The sequence below is a fragment of the Cryptomeria japonica genome, chromosome 2 (genome assembly GCF_030272615.1).
Source record: "Cryptomeria japonica chromosome 2, Sugi_1.0, whole genome shotgun sequence".
Taxonomy (NCBI): Eukaryota; Viridiplantae; Streptophyta; class Pinopsida; order Cupressales; family Cupressaceae; genus Cryptomeria; species Cryptomeria japonica.
Window position 1 is genome coordinate 585843793 of NC_081406.1, and position 25774 is coordinate 585869566.

The following is a 25774-nucleotide window of genomic DNA, read 5'->3' on the forward strand; positions in this document are numbered from 1 at the left end:
AAAGTAGATTATTCTATTAAACTTTTTTATTAATATATTTTTAATGATATTTTTATAAGTTAAATTATGAATTTAGTTTGTGAAGTATTTCAAGTTCTTTAATTAATTTATATTTATTTGATTATTCATTTCAACTTTAAAAAAGACATGAACTACTAAATAGACACTCTTCAAATCTTACTAAATAAATTATTTTTAATATTTTTTTTATTTTTTAATTGAAATTGCACACATCTCTTTGATAGAGCTGATTTCTTTTCTATATATTTTTTAAATAAAATATAATTTTATTCTATTTAACTATAATTTCTAATTCTTTAAATTGTTATTTATATATTAAATCTTACCTACAGTATATTATAATCTTAAATGTCAAATATATTTTATTAACATGTATTAAACATACTTGTTATATAGATAATTGTTTTCTTAATTAATACTTATAAGTTGGCTCCTTAAAAATATATTAATGATTTAGTTATAAAACTTTAATTTTAAATAAATAAATAAATAATTTACTTAATATTTTTAATAAATTTTTAATTTTGTATTAAAAGAATATAGACTGCACACATCTTTTTCCTAGAGATGATCATATATATATAAACAATTAAAATATAATTTTATTCTATTTAACTATAATTACTAATTTTTTAAATTGTTATTTATAATATATTAAATTTTACATACAATATATTATAATCTTAAATGTCATTTTTTTTAACATGTATTAAGCATACTTGTTATATAGATACTCTTTTTCTTAAATTTTAGTTACTGATAATTATAAGTTGACTACCTAAAATATATTAATAATTTAGTTATGAAGCTTTAATTTTAAATAAATAAATAATTTACTTAATATTTTAAAAATATCTAATTAACAATTTTTTTTATATACATTAATATTATAATTTTAATTTTAATTTTTTTTTAAAGTTCTTATAACTTATAATAGATTGATTTTTTTTTAACTATGATAGATTGATTTATTAATTATATTATACATATTACAATAAAAATCATGATGATGGAATTGTGTGGGCAGGGACATTGATGAAATTATTCGAATGTATTATGAATATATTGAAGGTTGTAATAAATCACCACATGAGGTATGACCTCTTTCCTATAATCTAGAAATGTATAGTTGTTTTTTTCTTTCTATATTTTCTCCCTCAAGAATGGTAGTTTGCACACTTAAATTTTATTAATATAAATGGGTTGTTTTATACTCACAACCCAAGTAAATGTTTTAATTATAAAATAATATAGAATTAGTCATTGTGAGACCTTTGAAAAATTAGATTATTGTGGAAGTGATGGATACATTCATATTCACTGTATCAATAACGTTTATCTTGCAGACACCTTTATAGATTATAATTGCTCCTCTAGTCCTATCTAATTGAAATAAATTTCTATTTATGTGTGATTTTTTTCTTAATATGTTTTATGCAATTTTCATACATATAATTTTATGAAATTTAGACGATTTATCTAAGTTGTAGGATTCGCTTGTTTGAGGCCCCTAACACGAACTAGGTCCGCATGGGTCCTGGTTCATGTTGGGTTCATGCCTGGTCCAGCCAGGGTTCACCTGAACCCGAACCAATGCCAAACTTACTTGTGATAAAACTTTGATAGTGAAGGGTTGTAGGTTTTGGAAGCATGTGCCATGGAAGTACCACCAACTATGAGCATCCTTCTTGAATCTATGACGAAGAGCATCAACACTCAGACTATTTTCATTTGCAAATTCTATGAACTCATTTGTGATAATATCTCGCAAATCATCATCAAGTTAGAGTCTAAGGAATGCTAGGGTAAGTGCACCAAGATGGCGAACATAAAAGTGGCCACATGCAAAAAAAAAAGGAATTTTTCATAACCCGTGCGTGTTCTATGAAATTCAAAAACATGTCAGGCTTGGTAAAACCAAGCCTAACCAAGCCTAGCCAAAAAAATAAATAATAAAAAAGTTCCTCAAAATGCGTACGGGTTATGCAAAACTAGAATTTTTGGCCTAGTTCTACATAACCCGTACGGGTTATGTAGAACTAGGAACCAAAGAGGAAGTGGGGAGAGAGATAGAGGGAAGGGAGAGAGGGTGAGAATAGGATTGAGTGTGTGTGTGTGTGTGTGTGTGTGTGTGTGAGAGAGAGAGAGAGAGAGAGAGAGAGAGAGAGAGAGAGAGAGATTGGGAAAATGAGAGGGGGAGAGAGAGAGAGAGAAGGAGATTGGGAAAAGGAAAGGGAGAGAGAGAGGGTGGAGATGGGGAGAATAGGATAAATAGAGGGAGAAGGGGGGAGAGAGAGAGAGAGAGAGAGAGAGAGAGAGAGAGAGAGAGAGAGAGAGAGAGAGAGGGTGGAGATGGGGAGAATAGGATAAATAGAGAGAGAGAGAGAGAGAGAGAGAGAGAGAGAGAGAGAGAGAGAGAGAGAGAGAGAGGGTGAGAGACATGAGGTAGATAGAGAATGAGAAGGAGAAGAGGGTGAGAGACTCGGCAGAGAGAGAAGTGTGAGGGGGAGAGAGATGAGATATAACTCAAGGAGGATAATTAGGGCTTAGAATAGACAGAGACGATGATGGGGGAAGGAAGACGAGAGAGAGGAAAAGAAGAGAGAGATGCATGTATACAAACATATATACATATATCTATATAAATATATGTATATATAACTATAGATATGCATATATACATACTTAAACATATATTATATATGTATGTCTATACATGTGTAGTAAATGTTAAGTTTACAAGCATACATTTTGATGTCTTCATAACTCGTACGGGTTTTGTGAAACTCAAAATGATGGTTTTGGTTCTACATAACCCCTACAGGTTATGTAGAACTATGAATGGTACTTTTTGTTTTTCAAAACCCGAGCCGATTATTTTTCACATCAAAACCCATGCGGGTTTTAGCTTGGTAAGAGGGTTGGAAAACGACCTTAAGGCTTGCAAGCCCATTTTCCCTCCATTTTTGTCCCTTTACACATTTTTTCATATTCCAACATGATTTCTCGACTTCATCGTCATCAGGTTTACAAATGATCAAGTGGGTATCTCTAAAATTACCACCATAATGTCAGACGTCTTCTCAGCTTTCTAACAATATAAATTTTTCTATTTTTGGACAACATTAGATAGTAAACTTTAATTTTTTTTACCAATGCCTTGACAATTCTCATAGACATATGTCTACCATTTTTTCAATAACTTTTGATATACTTGACCAAATTCAGAATAAATTACATATTATTGTTCTACACTAGATTCTATACATTTAAAAAAAAAAGAAGTTTGCATTTTCGATTATTTTGATGCAAGTTATGCCCAACGCACGAACAGGTACCAAATTTTCATGATGCGACCACTTCAAAAACTCATAAATAAAAATCAACAAAAATTACAAAAAAATACACAACTTCTAGATATCACTCTTACCTATCATCCTACCAAAGGGTTTTGCAAAATACTAAATCTAATTGTATATTTTGTGCAGCGCACGAAAATAACCATGTTATGTTTTTCTGAAAAAATCAGGAATAGTTTTTCGTGTGTGAGAGGTTTGACCTTCTTAATCTTATCCAATTTAAAAAACTTTAGTAGTTTAGAAACTAGATTCAGAGTACTACAATTCTTATTCTTTGCTCAACTCCTAATTTTGAGTGCATGACCTTCAAATATCACTTTGAAGTTCAGATTTACCTATTTTCAAAAAAAAGGTGGCCATTTATACCCCCCTTTTTGTTCACCATATCGGTGCACTTACCCATTGCCTTGTACCCATTAGAGACTTCTAAATCTCTCCATGGTGCATGCCTTCCTGGTTGATCAAGAAATTGATTGCTATAGTGCTTTGGTGTCAAGGCATAGGCAAGAAGATCCAAAGGAATGGTCATCTTATTCCACCTTTCTTCAACAATTGCTTCCACTTGTTTGAATAATTTCTCCTCAGGGTCTTGCTCTCTTGAATTTATAATGCACTTCATTTTTTCAAGCATTCAGTTCACAAATGCAAGGCCTATCCATGTTAGTGTAGCGAATCATGCTCATAATGGGCTTAGTGAAACGAAGGAGATATGTCACAAGATAGCACCATGACTCATCCAATGTCTTGACCCTAATTTTTGCTGCCCTCTCAGTGCTACTCTACTTCCATATGGTACAATTGTAGTTGGATCACCATATTGCAAAGTGCCACTTTAACTTTCACAAGCCATCTCAAGACGATTGTGTTTGATGCAAAACGGATCTCAACAACCTATAACACAAATTAATGCCAAAATGATTAAAAAATAAAGCCAAGCTTTAAAAAAGAATACACATTATATAGCTTGTACACAATGAAATTATGAACATTAAAAATAACAATTTTAAAAATCAGAAAATGTAAAATTAAATTACCATTTCACTTACATTCAATTGCTCCAAACTCGAAAAGGATCTTAAAATCCCTTGAGACATGTGGTGGTTTGTGATGAACAAATTTGGATGCCCTTAACCTTTGCATACACTTGTTTGATCCAATCAATTTTATTCCCAATCTTTTGTAGCATAAGATTGAGTGAATGGACTGCACAAGGTGTCCAAAAGATGCGATGATAGCGTTCCTCAACCAACAAACTAACAGCTTTATAATTTTTTGCATTGTCCGTTATTAGTTGAACAACATTGTGGGGTCCCACTATATCAATAACAAAGATGAGAATATTTGCAATAAATTGGTCATCTTTTAGTTGGCCCTCACAATCCACAACTTTCAAAAACATTGCCCATTTAGGGGACATTGCTATGACATTGATCAAGGGACGACTTTTAGAATCTTTCCACCCATCTGAAACAATTGATACACTTGTTTCAGCCCATGAATCCCTTATGGGCTTCAATGCATCTTCAATCCTCTTCACCTCTCTTTCCAATAAGGTTCTATGTACCTTCTCATAATCTAGGTCCTTATACCTTCTTAGAGTTTCTTTAACATTTTTCAACATCTTTTACCAATATGGGGAGCGAATAGCATTGAAATCCAACCCATTTGCATATATGCATCTTGCTACATCTTGGCTGGCAATGTCTCAACTCTCATTTTGAAATACGGTTTATAAAGGTCCCTTTGATCTTTTGTGTGTAACGGGTGCTTCACTTTTAGGCTCAACTGTGGAAAACAAGGTGTGGTTTTCTACTACAACATTGGGATTAGATGAAGGTTGCATTCCCTTTGTTTTTTTCTGGATCGGTTTGATTTAATCTACGGGATTCTCTCTCTTCTGTTCCTTCACACTCCCTAATATATTTCAACACCGTTTCATCTGGTATAGGCACACCATCTTTTCCAGGGCATTTTTTAATGGCTCTTTTTGGTATTCCACACAAATGACTTACCACCTGAAAATATGAAATATTATGTTCTTTACCACATCCTTGGAATTTCCAACGAAAATCCCACCTTCTGGAAGCATTCGTATAATGTCAACATACTTCCATAGGGGAGAATTTGGATCATTGCTTTGTTTTTTTTGTTTATCTGTGCCTATGGAGGAAGAGGTAGATGCCATTCTAGTTCCTATGGCAAGAAATAATATGAACACGTTTAAAAATAAAAACAAAATAATGAAAAACAAATAATGTTTCATGTTTGACAATTTGAAAACAAAAATAGTTGAAAAAAATGTTCAAAAACCTACCTCTTTCATCCAATGGGAGCTTGCAAATGTGTGGAAATGATGCTGCAACACTTGTTGAAGCTTAAAAAACCTTTCTTCAACTACTCTTATTTGATGTTGGAAGCCAAACTTTCTTCAACCTCCTAGCAAAAAACTGATGTTTGCAACACAAATGAGGAGAAATGATCCAACTTTAAGTTTTAAAACTCACTTTTGGGGTTTTAAATTTTTATTTCTTAAGTGGCAGATTTGAAAAATTTATGAAATTTTGCAAAAAGAAATTGTATTTTGGGTTGTTGGATGCTCGGGTTCGACCTGTGTTCACTCAGGTTCAACTTGGGTTCACCCTGGTCTGAACCAACCCTCGCAATCATGAACCCTAGCCGGAACCATAGGCGGACCAGACTGATACTAGGGGCCCAGGGGGCGAACCCTGCAACTTTGTATATAAACCAAGAATATTTAACATTTTAGTTCCATTGTCAATTTATTTGTCTTAATTAGAAGCATACAACTATAAGAATTCAAACCAACTCACAATTTCATAGCTAAATATTCTAGTATTTGGTATGCGACTGCAGATATAATTGGAGCAAGGACAACAATATAACTTTTAAGAGAATTCACCACTTAATTATCCTTCTCTTAATGCACTTAACTTTTCAAAAGAGGTGACTTATAAATTTTTGAAAAATTCACATTATCATGAATTCAACGTAGATTGTAGCTGATAAGGTTGAAGTGAAATTTTCAAGTAAAACAATGTTGTGGCAGCTACCAAGGCTCAAACACTCACTAGTTCATTGTGCTCACAATCCATATGCCTTCATTGGACTAACGTGATCAGAGGATGTGTGCCTTCGTTGGGTTGTTGTGCTTGCAAGTTGTGAGTCTTTGGTAGATTTTTGAGCTTGCGATTTTGAACATGGCTAAAGTTCTCTCACATTTTTAAAATTATGCCATAAAATTGAAAATCCCTTGCGATTCCAAAATTACTTCAGAACTTCAAGTTCGCTTACACTTTCACAATTAAGTTGGATTTCTAAAATTCCCTTGCAATTATAAATATCATTAGAGGTTAGAAGTTCTCTTGTAGGTGTAAAAGATTGACTACATGTATGTGACAAGTTTTCTCTTGTGTTAGCTTGCATGAGCAATTTTCTTACTATAGTGTTTTAAAACTATGTTACCCTGAGTTTCTCGGACATGGACGATAGGGGATGGGGGGATGTGTTTTGGAGTACCTGATTTTTTGAGCCATTTTTTGGGATGGTAGGGACGACAAATGAGACAACTATATAAAAAGAGGGAAAATTTAAAATATATAAAAAAAATTATAATATTCATATGATAACATTGTTAAACCATGCATATATACATTATCGAACCTTAAAATATAACATTTGTTAAATTAAGATTTCACATGAGAGTCAAAGTCAGATAAATTAGCAAAATTCAAAGCTTAGTTCAAATTCCTTTTAGAATTCATTGTCAATATGCATGCAATATTAAAAATAACATATAAGTTACAATAAAGTGCACAAAGGCTACAAGTTTCACTTTTAATTATGATATGAAAATACAAAGAAAGAAAGTACATTGCTGCCCTCAATCCGCATCTATTAGAATTTCATCAAAATTAGAGTCCTCCTTTGAGTCATTTCCCTTTTGAGGGTCTGCCTCATCCCATGAAATATCGGCCCCCTTTTGTGCATCCTCCACATCAACCTAGGCGACATTTTGAAGACTAGCATCCCACAGTAAAGCTAGAGTTTGTTGATACTCTAGAGTTTGACGATCCTAAATTTGAAGAGCACTATGCATAACCACTAGTTGATCATCTAGAGGTAAGTCTATTCCTCTTGATGGAGTGGATAAAGCCACATGTGGACCAATTCCTCTCTGCAACAGAGGAATTGCAAACTTGTGAAAGGAGGAAAACGACAAGCATCTTCAACTATGGTGTATCCTTCCCATGCCATGTCCATCATCCAATAAGGCCAGTTTTAGCTAATGAAGCTCTATATATATCTTTGCCTTTAGTTTACTGAATTTTGGACCATAAATATTTGTGAATGCAAGCCATTGTGTGTGAAGTAATGAAGACTCCTCATCTGAATATATATTTTGAAAGGGCTTCATTAGCCTTTCTTTCACATCTTCATTATCAAATGGAGGCAACCTTAAAACCTTTTTGTGCATACCATTTGGGATTTAGAGAAAAGACTATCACGTATGAAGTGGGATGTTCATTGTGTTCCACCTCTGCATTATAATGGGATTAATATGTTACTCATAATCCTAAAGTAAGATCCTTGGATGAAAATATTTGCTTTATCTTTTCAAGAATGCCATCAAATGTCTTATATATTTCTCCAAGATTGGGAGAGTCTATATCAGCATATGTAATGACTTCTACAACAGGTGAGATGAAAGAGAAAACATATATGCAAAATGCAAACAAAAAGTTAAAAATAATTAATTGATAGGCTATAAACCTCACAAGTTGAAACATTGAACAATAAAATTAAAATAGTAAAATATTAAAATAAAAAATTTTAACATGAAAATCAATAATTTAATATTTAATATTTAATAAAATAAGTAATTTAATTATAAAAATAGAAATTTCTTGCCTAACAATGGAAATCAATCATCATCAAGGATCTTTTGTTTGATGGCCCTTCTTTCCATAGGTGTCGTGCTTGTAAATGAAAATTTGAATATCTCTAGCTTTTGCCACAACTTGCTTCACCCAATCTATTTTCCCTATTTATTTTGATACATTGTTAATGCATGAACACAACATGGGGTCCAAAAGATGTGCTTGTAAGTACCCCTCACCATCATGCTAGCCAATTTGTACATAAGCATTGAATCCATGACCACCTCTACAACATTTAAGGTCTCAACCTCCTCTATGGCCTCTCTCAAAATGCTAATTTGAAAGTTTGAATCCTTATAGCTCCTTGAATAATCCATGAATATAACAAAATAAGAGCCAGCTAGGCATGCGACTATGATTTTGATGAGTGGCCAATGTGTTACATCGATCCACCCATCTATCATAATAGAATAACCTATCCTGATCCATATTTGCCTCATATCCTCCATTTGCAAATTAACCTTAGAATATTCTTTATCTAGGAGTGTAGTGTGTAGTTTATGATTTCTGGGGTATACAAAAGAGGGACCAATAGAGGCTAAATATTTGACCATTTATTTAATATAAGAGGAATGAGCCACATGAAATGGGATGACACGGGCATAAAAAATTTTGTTAATGGAAGATTTTTGTTGCATCCTCTGCTTGCGCATTAAACATACTTGCACAACTATCCTTAGCCTCTCAACACCACTAATCTTTTTCTTTCCTCTTGTGGCAATATCACTAGTAGCATTACCAAGTGTGGATGTCAAAGGCATAGATGATTGTCTACTTGCAAAAGAATGCGTTGATATTGTCACACCTTGAGACCTCATTTGTACCTCCATGTGCAATCTATGAGCCTCTAAGTTATCATCTTCCTTTATATCTAGACAAACTTTAACTCCATGGTATGTAACACCCAAGAAATGAGACTATTCCGTTTTGTAGCTCCCTCTAAAAGTTGCCTTGCAAATGAGACACAATCACACCCTACTCCCCCTTGAATTTTTACTTTTGGTATATCTATAGCTGCCACAAGTTGTAGAAGAGATTTTTTTTTTTAGGTTAAGAGTGCCTTTTGCATATTTTTTCAAGACTTTTGAAGACACTAAAATGGATTTGATGGTTGTTCACCTCATTCCCCTACATTTCCACACTTTGATGAGGCTGAAACTCTTGCATTTTTCTGAGTTTCTCTTCAATTTCACTACTATCATTCTTAGTATTGCTCATGTTGGTTTTGTGAGATTTATTAAAATTTTAAGATGAAAAAAAAAATCAGACATTTCTTACTTTAAATTCTGAAATAAATAAATAGAAAGATAGAATGACTTACCGTTTCCAATAAATTGTTCCCCCACTATCAAATATAAATTATGCCTTGGATTCAACCTCTCTACACCTCCTTCAACCTCGCTTTAATATTTTGTTTCTCCTTCAACTTTGTACCCTATTTCTGAAATCTTTTTTGATAAACAATTAACACAAAATGAACTCAAATGCATTGAAAAGAGGCTATTTTTCCCATTTAGGGTGACTTGAGGTGTGGGGGCCCACAAAAACAAATTAAAAAATAAAATTAAAATCAAGCTTGAAAAAGGGGGATGGGTCGACTCCTCTACATGTTTCCGCCGTCCCCACATTTTTTTGGAACTTTCCTAGTTGCTAGGTGAAACTTTGGATGGCTAGGGGACATCACTGACTCATCCCCTCGTCCATATGATGCTTTGGAAATAGGGATGCATCCCCAGGTAACAATTTTTTCATAGATTTCTTATCAACTCAAGGAAATTTCAATACTATTTTTCGAGATCTATTTTTTTTGAGAGATCTATTTTTTTTGAGTTCATGACTCCATTGACTCCATGGAGAAGGTTATTATTTTCTTTTCAATGATTTAAAATATGTTCAATGTTGTGATTTGAACTAAAAGAACATGATGTTTTATTTTCTCTTGTGTTTTTAGGGGTTTGATCCATGTATTTGCATGTGTTGAAATCAACATAAAGAGCTGAAGATGCTCAACTATAAACAAAGAAGCTTAAAAATGTCATTTTCTTTTGACAATCTCTCAATTTAAGATCAATAAGTTGTTACCTACACAAAGGCAAGGAGGATAAGTAAAGCGTTTGCTACTTCACAGACCTTGAGTTTTAGCTATACGAAGAATATTAAAGCTTGAAGAGAGAGACAACTACAAAATATTTTAATCAATGAGCAACTCATTGACAATAGAATCTAGAAATTCAAGGAATTTATGAGTTTTCGAAATGATGGTGGATCAAAAAATATGAAAAATGTTTATTTTTTATGAGAATATATCCTTAGAATTGTTGGATTTGGATCAATTTTGATAGTTTGTCCATCGCTGGATTGTGTGTTGCTAGATATTTTTGGATTTTCTAGAGTCCATGTGAATGGTCATTTAGCTTTCTTTTTACATTTATTTAGGCACTCTTTAAGGTACCAGATTTGTGAGTGATCTTGCCCCTTTTAAATGGCCTCATCTTTTCATATCTTTGCAGTTTGTGTTATTGGAGTTGAAGGATCAACAATGGATATCAATAACACCCTTGCTCAAGCATTCTTAGAAGTTTATTCCCAAGGTGTTTCATGGGGTACACCCCTTGAAACACCCCTAGATATTATTCTTCCCATTTTGAATTTGATAACACTTGTTGATGGTTAGCTTTTTTTACTTTGATAGTGTATTTTGTAGGAAGGGTCCTCCATAAAAGTATGCTCAAGGAATGGGTCAATCAAGCTTGGGTCTCAATGGGATTTGCCTTGATGCTATGCAAAACCTTACTAAAAAGATTTGTCTATTTTACTTTTTATTTGTTGAAATCAACAATGCTAAGGTGATTCTTAATGGTTTCCCTTAGCTTGTTCATTCGTTTTTGTTGGTTTTTGAATCCTAGACATAGGACTTTCCTCCAATGAAAAGACTCATCGGGTCCCTATTTGGGTTGAGTTCTTTGGGTTATCCTTCCCACAGTATAATTTTTAATTCAAATAGCTTATTCCTTAGGTGTTGTGGTTTTTGTTCTATTTGACTCATCCTTAGCATTGGGTTTGCATTGAGGGGGACTTTCAAAATATTTAAAATAAATCATGGATATCTAGATTGGACAAATGAGATACACTCAATGCATCCTTTACTGAATTTTCTAATACTTGCTATCAATGCTAGCTCTTCAAACATAAGATTTAAGATTGCCTTTTTAGTTTCTTCCTATCTAAGACACTCCTCTCAAAATATCACTAACTCAAAGACTCTTGCAAAAAAAGGAAGGGTAGCATATAGTTAATTGCAAGTGCAAATAAATTAATAATAATGCCCCTCCCCTCAAACCTTCTTTAAGATCTAGGGACTAGGTTCAAAAATTACTTTAAAGCTTCTAGAGTTTTGAAAAGCTATTAAATCTCTTATTCAAGATACTTCTAAAGAAAAATATGTGAGATCCTTTCTAAGTGTCATTGTTATCGCAGCCACTACGTAATACTGCTAAACATGCTTCCCTTCCTCTAGCTATGTTAGTAGAGGTCCCATATCGTGCTGGGGCATCTTGAATAGGGAGTAATTGATAATTAGGAGATGATTCTCGATTTTTGTTTATGAATTGTATCTCTCAGAATGTTCGAGATTTAACAAAGACACCCTTAGAACTCATTTCATTTGAGAGCCCTAGTTATAATTTCTAGGTTTGGGCATTCTCTAGCTACAAAAGGTTAAAATTACGGATTTTTTCCCTTTTGACAACTTCTTGTGTCATTTGCCATTTGAGTTATTTTGTCTAGAAATCATGAAGCAAGTCAAGGTTATGCTGTCATCTTTCTACATGGAATTAACATAATTGATTAGGTATGTAACCCCACTAATTGAGTGTTGTGGGCTCTTTTAAATTTTCATAATCATATTTTCAGAGTTATTAGTTTTTATGCTTTGAATGATGTCGAGATATATACCCTTTGGAGATGATTGTCAATTCAATTATTTTCGCCACTTGGATTCTATATGAGGATCTTAAAATGACTGAAAAAGCCTATAATAAATGTGGGTCTTTGTCTATGTGGTAGACAATTGGCAAAGAGGTGAGGTTCTTCATTTGTGATAAATTATGATTTTTAATCCCAATCTTAGTTATTGCCAATATCTTATGACATGTTACTCATGGAGTGGTCTTATAGTATGGCTTGATTGAGTGGGCAAGAATCTTGCTCATACAATTGATATCAGAAAAATCTTTTTCCTCTTTTGCGAATTGTTATTCGCTAAGTTAGTGGAGCTTTTGTTAGATGTCCTTCCAGGCCACTTTCCAATTTAGTTCTATAGTGTGGCAATTTTTTGAATCTAGGGCCATGAACTAAATTATTTCTCAATCACAAGGACATGTTTTCTCCCATTGGACATTTTTATAATGATGAGCCATATCCCATATAAGAGACTAATGGATAGCTTGGTGGAATGCTACCATCACCCGTACTTCCCAATTTCTTTGCATCTATGGGTATTAGGATATTTCTGTTGCTAGTCGTATAGGCCACCACCTTAGAGCTCCTCCAAGCCATCATTGCTCTGAAAGCACAACCATTTGATTTGATCACTCAACTTAGAATGGTTCAACTTTGCCATTAGGAGCAAGTTGTATATTCTCACATGTCAGTTGGCTTAAGACTGGAGACAAGGTTTCAAAATAGTTCTTCTAGGCTTCATGGGCTTTTACTTAATGAAGTAAGGGAAACCACTACTTAACAAGATTCTTGACATTCTTCAAGCCTTTGCTTGACATTATGAACAAATTTTGTCTGCTCAAGAGTGCACTTTGTCTATAGCTTTGTAGCAGTTCATAAATGTGGATATTTGCCAAGCTTCTAACTCACAATGCCTTCTCTATGGTTAGCTTTACACCAAAGAAAATTTGTGAAAGGCCATTTTTGCAATGTCTCTTAGTTTTGATGAAGTTACTTGTGAATTCTATAAAGCTCTTTAGGGACAATTGTGGTTGTTGATCTTCAGAAGGTCTATTTTGAGATCTTTTATTTTAAATCCCTAAGAAATTTAATTAATAAAGGGAATATAAAAAAATGCTTGAAGCAAGAGACCTTGAAGAAATCTGCAATTCACGGCCTCTCACTTTGTTGAACAACTCATATAATATTATTTCCAAAGCTGATTCTTAAGCTTTGGCCTCTTCTACCTCCACTCGTCCTTCTTGAAAATATTGGGTTCATTAAAGCTATATTTATCTTAGACAATATAGTTATTGTTTGGGAAGGGATGTAATGAGCTCAATGCTCTCAAAATGCCATTTTTATAAAAACTGATTTTGTCAAGGCTTATGGTTGCATTGAGCAGCTTTTTCATTCCTCTTCTACCTCCACTCGTCCTTCTTGAAAATATTGGGTTCATTAAAGCTATATTTATCTTAGACAATATAGTTATTGTTTGGGAAGGGATGTAATGAGCTCAATGCTCTCAAAATGCCATTTTTATAAAAACTGATTTTGTCAAGGCTTATGGTTGCATTGAGCAGCTTTTTCATTCTTGCTATGCTTCAATCACCTCGGTTCAGTCCATGCTTATAAATTATTTGTTGATGTCTCAATCTTAATTACTATTAATGGTTAAAAATTGAAAATTTGGCCATCCATCAAGTTTTCCCTCTTGCTCTAACTCTTTATGTTGATTTTGCTATTTATTAGTCTATGTAGGTTCTTAGACCCTTGTTAAGGGGATTATACTTCCTAATTCTCCCAACTAATTACTCAATGGTCATTTTGTCAATGATTCAGTCCTCATTCTTATTGCAAATGAAGACAATGTTAGACAAGCTATTCAATACTTTGATACTTTTTGTCAGGCCTCTAGCTTGAGTATGCATCGACAAAAGACTAGGTATACTATTGGCAATCCTGTCTTGCTACGGTAGACTAGGTATACTATTGGCAATCCTGTCTTACTAAGGTAGACTAGGTAGATAGTTTTGACTAGTATAGATCAATCATGGGGAATTTCTCATTTTCTTGACATTCCCTTTGCTTTTCAAACTTCTCCTATTACCTTTTGGCAAGCAAATTTTGTTACTAGAATTGAGATGAATTACTAAGCCTCTTTCTTTGGTTGATGAATTTCAAATTTGTTTCCACTCATGTTTACTGTTCTTGTTTTGGCCAACCTCCAAATCCTCTTAAAAAATAAAAAAAATGTAGAGGCTTCTTTGGGCCTCGAGTGATAAGAACCATGAACTCATCATGATGTTTGAGAATATTGTCTTCCCCATGACAGTGGTTCTAGGTTGCTTTCAAGTCATTGACAAGGCATTTCCTTTGTGCCAAATGGATTAATAGAGCTCTTGAGGGAAATAAACCTTGGAAAATTCTCTTTACGCATTGTATTAGTTTAGGTGTGCCTTTCAAAGGAATAGTGCGGAAGGGTCTAGACTCTAGACCTTGACTCACCATGAGGAAGCCAATTCAAATTCAAAGTATTCATTTAAATCATTTGAAATTCTTTGCAATGGTCAATCTTTCAATCAATTACTAGTCTACTTTTGAATGTTGTAGCATTCAAGCTATATCAATTTGTAATCAATTGATGAATGAATGGAAAGAGTACTGTCGCACTTAGAACAATTTGATAAAATTCTTTATTTGATATTTTCGATATATTTGTGTATTTGTATCCATCTCCATCTAACACCAACAATGAGGGCCTCTAAAATGATTTACATCAAGATCTAAATCAATCCAAGAAAACTCAAAACTAGAAGAACTTCCCAATAATAGAAGAACAATAACAATACTGATTAAAGAAAATCCACATTTGCATGCAACCTATTCTCAAATAGACATCCGAGGTACTGAGCACCTCCACTGAATTCTCCATTTCAGTCCACAACTCAATCAATAATCATATCATATTATCAACCAACAATCGCTCAAACCACTATCTCATCATTGTTGAGTTTGGGGCTCTTAGTCTGGTCTGACTTTGATATTATGTTGAGCTTGTATGGATCAGTTAGGACTTAAACCTAAGACCTTCCATTTGTTGCTGGAGTGCTCTACCACTAACCTACTAACCTCTATAAGACTAACCCATCTTTAATTCAGATGTGACTTATTTCCACCCATCAAGTTAAATAGTTAGGAGGGGATAGTTGCCGTCTAATTTGGCTGGGGATATTACTGACTTACCCAAGAATCTATAAAAGTTTTGCTCCGCCAACAAAAATAGTAGTGCGAGCATGCGGCACAAGTACGTACAGGGAGGAATGAGGAGAGCTGAACAACACGTTGGAGCTTTCAAAGATATCATTCTATGAGCGCAAATTGAACATGAGGATGTGGTTCTCATTTGTTTCCATACATTTGGATGAAGCTGCCTATGGATGGTATCTGGAATTACCTAATGGGTCACTAAACTATTGGAACCTATTTGAGATTACATTCCTAAACCATTTTTGAATATAAATTGATCCCATGGTTTTGTACCATCCATTCGCTATAGCAAGGCGGCAACCTAATCATAAATGTAAGTTTTCATATGATATAGACAACTAAAGGACCCTTACAATGTTGCAGAAGGGATGGTTATCCAAACTTATTTGAGAGCATTGCATCCTTTGAAATCTATGTGTTTTGGGCAAAATTTGCCAAATGCTATTCTGCAAAGTCCACTTACATTGTCTCAATTTTCAAATATGGAAGAAAGAGCAGGTAGACAATTAAAAAATCGTCACAACATCCTTGTGCAATTGACGAGGATAACATACTTCGATATTTGCCTGATCCAAAATTAACTTGGATATTCCAGTGTGTGCTTTTGCAGGCCGATTGGATGCTATATGCTATTTCATCTAACATATATCCAAGTGATGCCATCTTTACCATAATCCACTTAATTTGAAATGTTTCCGTTCTCAAATACATTCCTACAATGCTTTGAATCTGATTTAACACAATTATTCAGTACTAATAAAATGTCATATATCTCATTCACAACATAAATCGTAAATGATGTAACAGTGGAGTATACTGATTACTTTTCATTAAGATAGGCATCTGGTTACTAATTTATCAACATGAATCATGACATGCTAGAGTTGAAAAATATTATAATTGAGTTATTCTACTATGCATAAAAGAACGTAATTCTACTTTAAATAGTGATACCTTTATGTGCTAGAATTTATGGAGTGTAGAGAATGGACGTATGTAAAACCCAAAATGGAAAGAAGAGTTAATACAATAGCTTACCCTATAAAAACAGAATGTGGGAAAGTTTAGAAGACGAGTTAAATTCTTCTTTATCTTCACTACCATAATGTAAGATTTAGACTTGAGTTGTTGCGATTGAGCTTCCAAGAAAAGGATAGGATTTCTACAATGCTCTACAGTATTTCCTTAGAAAACTTAAAACCAGGATTGCGTTTTAGCTCAAGTCCCTGTCAGTTTCAAAAAATAGATCGTAATAGCTGCATGTTTCAATTGTTGTACTACTTTGGCATTAACAAAATGTTTAGATGGGTGGTTTCATTATTTGACAGGCATACAGCACCTCAGAAAATGCAGAAAACTGAATGGAAGTCATTATCACAGGATAAATAACACAATTGAAATGAAAAATGCCTTGCTCAACTGCCACTTGGAGGACAAGGCTTCGTGCTAAAAGTTGCTTGCAAACAAAATCAAAGTATTTTAAGTACTCTTGCTAAGAGATTGACACTTGAAAAGTTAATAGTGCAGAATTATAAATATTGCAAAGTTTTAAGCAAGGAACAAGAGTTATATAATTGAAGTTCAATTCTCAATCATGAAAGAAAATCCTAGGGAAAACAAACATAAAAGAAGCTACAGAGGAAGTCTATTCTGGAAAAAAATCATCAGAGAAGTAATAGACTTAATGAATAGGAGTTCATACAGATGCTAACATTTGATTTCAAAATGACATGAAAGCCCTCAAAATGAAGAAAGCTGAATGGAGTTTCATGTCATCGTGGCATAATCAACAGAAGGGGAGTCTATATTACGGCAGGATAGAAAGCTTAAAAAAGTAGTACTTTATTTAAATGATTTCTAATGTATGGAAAACAAACATACATATTAGAGCTGTGTGATGATTGGACAGTGCAAGGAATGAGTTAGACAAAGTTACAAACAATGAGAATCTATATGAATGAAAAAAAACAACATAATATTCTGGAAACAGGACAGGAAATAGGAAAGGAAACTTAAACAGAAAGTTCAAGGAAATAAATTTACATGTAGATTAAAACAATTTTTCTTGGATAGTCACACACAGACGACTGAGCTGAAAATCAATACAAGAAGCAGTATAAGCTATACCACGAAACAATTTAACACAATAAGAATGACACCAATCCTGTGTCCAATTAAAGGCCCTGCCCCTCTCCCATTGGTTCTGTTCAGATTGCGAAGTTCTCCGGTTTTCTTTTGAAGGCCTTGTTTTGTCTATTGGAGGATTCCACCGTGCGGGCAAAGAACATAACTCTATTTTCCCGAACAAAGTCTACTGCTCGTTGAGTGTTTGGAAAATCTGCCAAGAAATGCTTGAATTACTTAGCTAATACATTTTTTTTTGCAAAAGACCCAAAATCACACATGATGTAAAGAACTTAAAAAGTAGCACCTATCACAAACCTGAAAAACAAGAATTTCTTTTCCACATAAACCTAAATTGCATGATTTCTTTTGCACAAAGACTTGAAATGCAATAGTTTTTTTAAGCACAGAAACCTAAAAGCCAACATTTTTCTTCTTTGAACAGAAACCAGTAAAACAAGATTTTTTTTTCCATAAAATTGTTGAGAATTGGTGTCTCAAACTCACTGGCTTAAATCTCGGTCAGATGGCATTTTGTTCCTCCAGTGAGCATTTCGGTGTGACTCCATTCGGTGTCTTAGCGAACTCGAGCATAGTAGTGATTTCGGTATGACTTCGGAGTTCAGCAGGACTCTTCAAGCGGCGTGCAGAAATTATGTTTCTTACCGATATTGGTAAGACAAGTGTTGAGTCTTGGCGACCAGCTAGGATTTCGGTGTAACATGTGATGTCAATAAGACCTTTCAAGCTGGTAGATGAAGTCTCTTTTAGGTATAGCTTTGTTCGGTCTTGGCGATATCAGGGATTTCAGCGTGCCGCCGTGAGAGTTCGGTAAGATACTTCAAGCCGATAGCCGAAGTCACTTCTCTGGGCGATAAGCTAGGTGTCGATATGACTTTCGAGTAGTCTTGGCGAAAGAGACTATTTTGGTGTTGCTTCTATTGGTTTGGGTGAAGAGCGGCTTTCGATGTAACATGTGCTTTCTGTAAGACTCTCCTAGCCGGTGGCCGAAGTCGCATTGTCTGCGCAATTTGTCGGTTTCGCTGTGACGTTACCGATGTCTTGGCGGTGATCAATCTTTTCGGTGTGACTTAAGAGTTCGGTGAGATGTTTGTAGCCGCTAGCCGAAGTAACTCTTCTTGCTGAAAAGACAATATCCAATTTCGATATGACATTGCCAAGTCTTGGCGACAAAGAGGTTTTCCGTGTAACATTACATTTCGATGAAAGAGTTATAGGAGATTGCCGAAATGAGGAACTCTTGCCGATAACCATAAGACTAAGTGGGGACCACGATGGATCATATTGACCTACTGAGTTGTCTGCCGATAATTGGTCCAAGCTGGAGTCTAAGTGATTCGATGAGAGTTCACAGAGACAATTTGTAGGTATGAAGTGTCCGACGGTTGGAGCCATGAGGAAATTGAAACGAACTGTTTCTGAGCAGAGATACAAATCATCTGTTGAAATGGTTGTAGAGGTTGGTCCAGAAATTGGTCGAGTAATTGGAAGTAGGTCGTCTGGATGGTTCTATTGGATGCTAAATTGCATAACATTGTTCCTATTGCTTGTGAGGAGTGTGGATCGAATTCTGTCTGTAGGTTGAATGTTGTCAGAACAGAGACTATGGATACACTTGAGAGCTTAATCTGTATCTTGTATGTAATTGACATTTTACTGTAATATAGGAGATTGGCTTTGGTGGTGGGTTTTTTTAATCCGTAAGGGTTTTCTTACGTATATTTTGTGCTCTCTCTGTGCTTGTGTAATTCTTGTTGTTGCATCTTAATGACTGTAATTGAAATTTATTTTGTGCTCTCTCTGTGCTTGTGTAATTCATGTTGTTGCATCTTAATGACTGTAATTGAAATTGAAAGTCATATCTGCTTCTCTCCTCTTTAAATTTAACATTGTAAAAAGAATTTTCACACTCTGCTTTCGTTACAAAAACCCTGAAAAGAAGGAACTTGTTTTTAAACTAAAAGAATACAATAAACCATTCTAGCGTAGGAATTACCGGAGATTAGTGTAATATTCTTCTTCTGTGATTACAACCCCCCCTTTATCACCATAAAAGCTCTCTCAAAAGAGAATCCGACATTTGGAATTTGAGATAAGGGGGAGATTGGAATTAGAGATCACCTTACGTAGGAAAAGGAGGCATTCAAAGAACCCACATGCAATGCAACACGCTGATTAATATTTATATGTCAAATAGTATCTTAGCTGCCGATTCAAAGGAATTTAACATAGAATTATTTGCCCTACAAGACATTACAAACCAGTTTAAGTTTTAGTGTTGTATAATTTATTATTGCAGGTATTATTTTTGCTTAAATGGCTTTTGATTGGAAAAAATATTTCTTCGCTGATCTTATTAATCAGAAATTTGAAAAAATTTATAGTGCTGTTGGGATGTTCCACCACTGAGCTATCAGCTCTTTTGTTGATTGGTCTTTGGTTCGTGTGTGCCTTATTTTTTGAGCTATACTCTAGATGTTCGGGGATTCTAATTTGGCCTGGCTTTGCTAATTTAGGTCCTAATACCAAGTTAAGCTTTTTCATGGACCACTTTAAATGTTGAACCTAAACCTCCCCTTTTCTGCTGGATTGCTCTAGCATTGAACTAAAAACTATCGGCCCCCTTGATGACTAGTTTATCTTTAATTCAGATGAGACTATCCAATGCTTCTCTGACAGCATGCCCAATTTTACATCATAGGAATAAATAGAAAGTGTCTTTAAAAGCATATTTCTATAGACAAAAAAAATCTTTGTAATAAAATTGATTGAACTAAAGTGTCAACTGAGTTATAACATCGTCAAAATAAATAAAAAACTACTTACTATATTCTAGAATAAGCGAACCCACTTTTGATGATTCATATGTACAGCTTTGGCTTTACTGATATTAAAATCAATCTCATCTCATGTTTTTACGATGAAATTTTGTAGAACTAACCAGAAAATTGGCTTAGCCCTCCTCCCTTGCCCAAGCTCCTCAATTAGATCGAATTACTGAGAAGAAAATCCTTCACCGAATTTATAAGTATTATTGGAGATGCTTTTCCTCAATGATTTCTCTTTTATTAGACCTTTAACACGTCTGTTAGAAATTTACATCTATTCCTGATGTGTTGATACGTTGGAGAGTGATGTATTGAAAAAAATATTTAACCAATTTTTATTTTCATTTTTTTTATAATTTTTCTCACCTTTGACCTCTAAACCAAGCTCATAATTGTATTATTTTATATAGCGTCTTTATAGAATCGAATGCAAATTGGTCCAACAAATAATTACGTGTGTCTATAAAACCAAGTATAGGAAACCATTCTTAGCCAGCTTACTGTTATAGTTTAATGGGAGATCATGCTTAATTCTGTTACCATTGTGCAGTCACAACACAAATCAGAAGAGGTCGTAGGATTGATGCAAAAAATACAGTCCAAGGAGAAAATAGTTAGGTAAGCTTACATTGGCTACATGCCTAACATTTTTTCTCAGCGTCTTTATATCTTATTTGATTTAACTTTCAGGAAGAAATAATTTCATTCTACTTTTCATGTTAGGACTTTAATGGGGCAGGAACTGTCTTCTTTGTCTTTCACTGACTTGGAACAATTGGAGTACCAGGTTCAACTAGGAGTGAATAGAATAAGAGTGAGAAAGGTAATTTTTTTAAGTAGCTGCATTTCGAATCTTTTTTATTCAAAACCATTTTTGGAGTTTTCATATGCCTACCATGGTCTTCAGCACTTATAACCCGGTGTATTAGTGTAAAATGGAATTGAATTTGGTGGTAAACATAGGAATTAAGAAAATATTAAATACACTTGTTTTTACAATATGACAACCCATGTCGATTATGGCATTTAGAATTTTGTTTTTTAGTTTATTTGATTGTTGTTAGATGCTGTGGCAGAACCAACTTGTGGAGGAGCTCCAAAGGAGGGTAAGACCTATATTCAATCAATCTTTAATTTGAGGTTTTATGTATAAATATTGAATGAACATCCTTGTCTAGTTTTTTCATTGTGAATTCCTTGAGGAATGATATTTTTATATCTGATCTGATTCTCAACTGACATACTGTTGGAATAACTCAGGACGATGAGTTACGAAGAGATAATGATGCACTGCACAAAATGGTACGTCCACAAATTTATGTTGTCTAATATAGAAGATTATCACTCCATAGAATGTAATTTATCTATTGTAGATTATCATTCTATAGAATGTAACTATCTATATTGTTATAGATGCAGCTCTCTGAAGAAGGAAAACATGTAGAGAGAATTGTCAACAATAATGTTGGGATTCCATCAACTGTAATAGCTACCAGCCCTTGGCAGCAAAACTTTCTGCAACCATGGCAGGGGTAGATTCTATTCTTCCATTATTAACAAATCTAGTGCAGATTGTTATTCTATTCATTAATTATTTGGAGCTTAGCAAACGTAGACTCGGCTGTTTACTTCAAACCCTTTTGATATTCTGGCTTTGAAATGCACACTTAGATTGTTTTAGTATCACTTGATAATGAGACTCATGGGTGTATTGTATGAATTGTTTTCAGAAATAAATCACTGGCACGTCTACCTGAGCAGGAGCATCGTCACTCCATAATGCAAGGGTGGCAGTGATCAAAGTATTTCTATACCATACAATTGATGCCAAATTGCAGTAGTTTTAGATGGTTTTGATGTCATGGTGGAGCCAAAAGGTCATGGATACGTTGTTAAATAAATTACAAATAATTTGATGGGTATGTAAGAACTGTTAGTGCCTGTCCTATTATTTGAACAAAAATGTTTAAGACCTTTTTTTTCATTAAATTAAATTTTTGTTTTTTATTTTTTCAAAATAAATTAAAGATAGATTTTAAGAGATCCCACTCTTTTAAGAATATCAATAAAAATATATTAAAGAATTTCATTTAATGATGAGGGACAATATGGAATGAAGAGCTGAAGACTGTAAAACATCATAAATCAAAGTAGGGGTAATAAAAGGCAAGCTCAGGACCACACTTTAACAGCAGATCAAGCAATTCAAAGCAGTTTGATGCTGTACTATTTCAGGGAATTTTATAAAATATTGTGAAACTATTATTGCTTGAAAATTATTATGGATTATTTTTTTAAAAAAATATGTATACACAGAAATTACATTGTGCTGCTGCACAAAAACACAATTTGATTGCATGTCTTGAGCGGATTACATCTGCCTTTATTTATAGAGGTCTATAGATTTTTTCAAAATACAACAGCAAACAAATGTGAGAGAAATGAGGGTCGGTGATAAGTCGGTGATGTTAAGTAAGAGAAGTGTCTGAAATGCAAGGTGGGAAGGTTCCATTTTAAATGTTCGATTGACAATACTGCTTTGTTTGTTGGTAGAAATTAATATCTTTCAACACTCTCCTTTCGTTGGAAGTGGAAACACTCTAAGAGGGGGGCTGAATTAGAGTGAATAGATTTCTTTCTAATTAAAAATAACTAGAAGATACAGTCACAATACAACATTAAAACAATATTCAAAAACATTCAAATAGATTGTTCTATTGAGGAGTAACAATCATTATTAATGCTTTAACGGAAATCTGAAAATTACCAGAGTGCTGCAATTAACGAAAATCTAAAAATTAACAGAGTGCTGCAATAAAACCCACTGCCATATAAAACAGATTTATGTAACAAAACATGGATAACCCATGATAGATAATATGACAAATAATAGACCAATTATGTATCAGAGCTTGACAAGAATATGATAAACTGAAATGCACAAAACAATGAGACATCACATGACACAATTATTTTCCTGAGTGGAAAACCCTCATGGGGTAGAAAAACCACTCGAACCTGTTTTTCATTAATATCAAATCTTCAACTCTGTTACATCTGTTTTCATAGGAGCACCAACTCCTTCCACTATACTGCCTTTGTTAAGCCCAAAAACTGAAATATCATCTACAATATTGTAGATATACAAAAACTTTTGTGTTTTTAAGAGATTTTCTATTTGAATTTTTCAATCCCGACTCCTTGCTTTAAGCAAAGAATATATATATATATATATATATAGATAGAACAATGAAGCCATCCTTGATTCGTGAACATCACCAACTCAAGGTCATCACCTCCTTGAGTTGGGGTTAACCCAACCGCTATAACTGAAAAACTAAAAAAAAATGAAGAAGATTCCTCTTTCAGTGAACCCAAGACGGCAAAACTGAAAACTTCCTTATTTACTTTGGTTTGCATCTTAAAATGCAAATAAAAGTAATTAGAAAGTTATTTAACAATAAATTGAAACAATGTAGCTGTCCAGAAATATACGCAAGTGACAGAAAATAATAGCCTTTATTCTTCATTTCCAAAATCAAAGAATCCTTGCAAGATGCCAAAGATTTACCTGTTCCAACTGTAAAGGTAAAAACTGAGCAATGTTTGAAATAAAACTCACGTTCTTTTGCACTTTTACAATGGTGCTTGGAAAACAAATAAACCCACCGCATCTTGAAAAACGCTACCAAGAGAAAAACTGTCTGAGAAAGTGCTATGATGTTGGCTAGGGTTTGAAACATTTCAAAGCGATGAAGAAAATATCTTGGCTTAATTCCTTTGTATTCGAAAACCAAAATACTTTGCCAAAATAAAAAGATCTTTGAAGTCCCGGGCAATAAAAACACAAAGTCATTAAAAAACTTTCAATAAATAATTATGTTTTGAGATCCACATAATTTGTGCCACATCATCTTATTCATCCACATCACTGTCCAGGTCAAATCAAATACCTTCAGTAAGACCAATAAAACAAGATGGTCACGTGTTGTAAAATATTTGCCACAACCAATGAGATTCAACTAATCAAGTGAATCATCCAAGAGCAATTTTGTCATCAAGGACAACATAGAAGAGAAGTCAACAAACTCCCCCTTTGTCCTTGATGGCAAAAACAAGGCCATCCAAATAGACTGAAAGAAACCACAGTCCAAATGCCAAACTATGTACCAAGTTTCAAATGCTAACCTGTCTGTGAATCAATTGCCAAACTCTGTGAGCCAAATGCATGCCAAACTGAATGCACCATAACTGAAACAACTGTAAATGCCAAACTTTGTGAATCAAATGCATAATAATATTCTCCCCCTTTTTTCTCTCAAGGACAAAGGGAAAGAGACAAGAATAATCAAAATCAGCTACAAGATATAGCAGAGAGCAAAGGGCAAGGAGAGTAGTGATAAGCTGCTGGTGGAGAGCAAGGCTCCCCCTAAGGCAATGATCAAGTTAATGAAGTAGAGATTGAGAGACAACTCCCAATCGAGATCGTAGTTGTTCAAACATGTCTTTTGCCAAAGGTTTGGTAAAATTATCTGCCACCTGTGCTTGAGTAGGAACATATTGCACTGAAACCTCATTAGCCAAGACTTTCTCACGAAGAAAATGAAATTTAATGGCTATATGCTTGGTGCGGGAATGCATAACTGGGTTCTTAGATAGATTAATGACACTAGTATTATCACAAAGAATGGAGATTGGTTTAGGAACAATAATACCCATATCTGAAAGTGTTTGAGCCATCCAGAGAAGTTGAGTACAACATGATGTAGCTGCAATATATTCAGCCTCGGTTGTTGACAATGAAACAGAATCTTGCTTTTTACTTTGCCAGGCTACAAGACGGTCACCAAGGAAAAATGCTGCACCACTTCTGCTCTTTCTGTCATCTAGACAACCAGCCCAATCAGCATCAGTAAAAGCTAGTAATGTAAAGTCATTGTTGCGAGGATACCAAAGACCATAGTCTAGAGTACCCTGAATGTATTTAAAAATCCTTTTAACAGCATTGAGATGAGACTGTTTAGGTGCTGACTGAAATCGTGAACTACAAACAGCTTGCATTAAATCTGGTCTAGAGGCTATTAAGTACAATAGACTACCAATCATTGATCTGTATGCAGATTGATCAACATCAGGTGAATCATCAAACTTAGATAACTTACAACCAGTCATCGTAGGAGTACTAATTGGATGACAATCATCCATTTGAAATTTTTTAAGCATCTCTTTAGCATACTTGGTTTGTGATAAAAAT

The 25774-nt window shown here is 34.1% G+C and overlaps 1 protein-coding gene across 5 annotated transcripts in view; it reads left to right on the top strand.

The window, feature by feature from the left end:
* The window catches only part of LOC131051390 (truncated transcription factor CAULIFLOWER A), a 60815-nt gene extending 38254 nt beyond the window's left edge, over positions 1 to 22561 (top strand). For 2 of the 5 annotated variants that reach the window (XM_057985892.2, XM_057985927.1), the window contains exons 2-8: positions 1049 to 1115; positions 21071 to 21138; positions 21244 to 21343; positions 21585 to 21626; positions 21781 to 21822; positions 21934 to 22052; positions 22251 to 22561. In XM_057985892.2, the coding sequence (XP_057841875.2) occupies positions 1049 to 1115; positions 21071 to 21138; positions 21244 to 21343; positions 21585 to 21626; positions 21781 to 21822; positions 21934 to 22052; positions 22251 to 22317 (505 nt within the window). In that variant the 3' untranslated portion in view covers positions 22318 to 22561. The remainder of the gene's footprint in view (positions 1 to 1048; positions 1116 to 21070; positions 21139 to 21243; positions 21344 to 21584; positions 21627 to 21780; positions 21823 to 21933; positions 22053 to 22250) is intronic. The other 3 variants (XM_057985901.2, XM_057985910.2, XM_057985919.2) reach the window with 3 other exon arrangements.
* The last annotated feature ends 3213 nt before the right edge of the window (positions 22562 to 25774 follow it).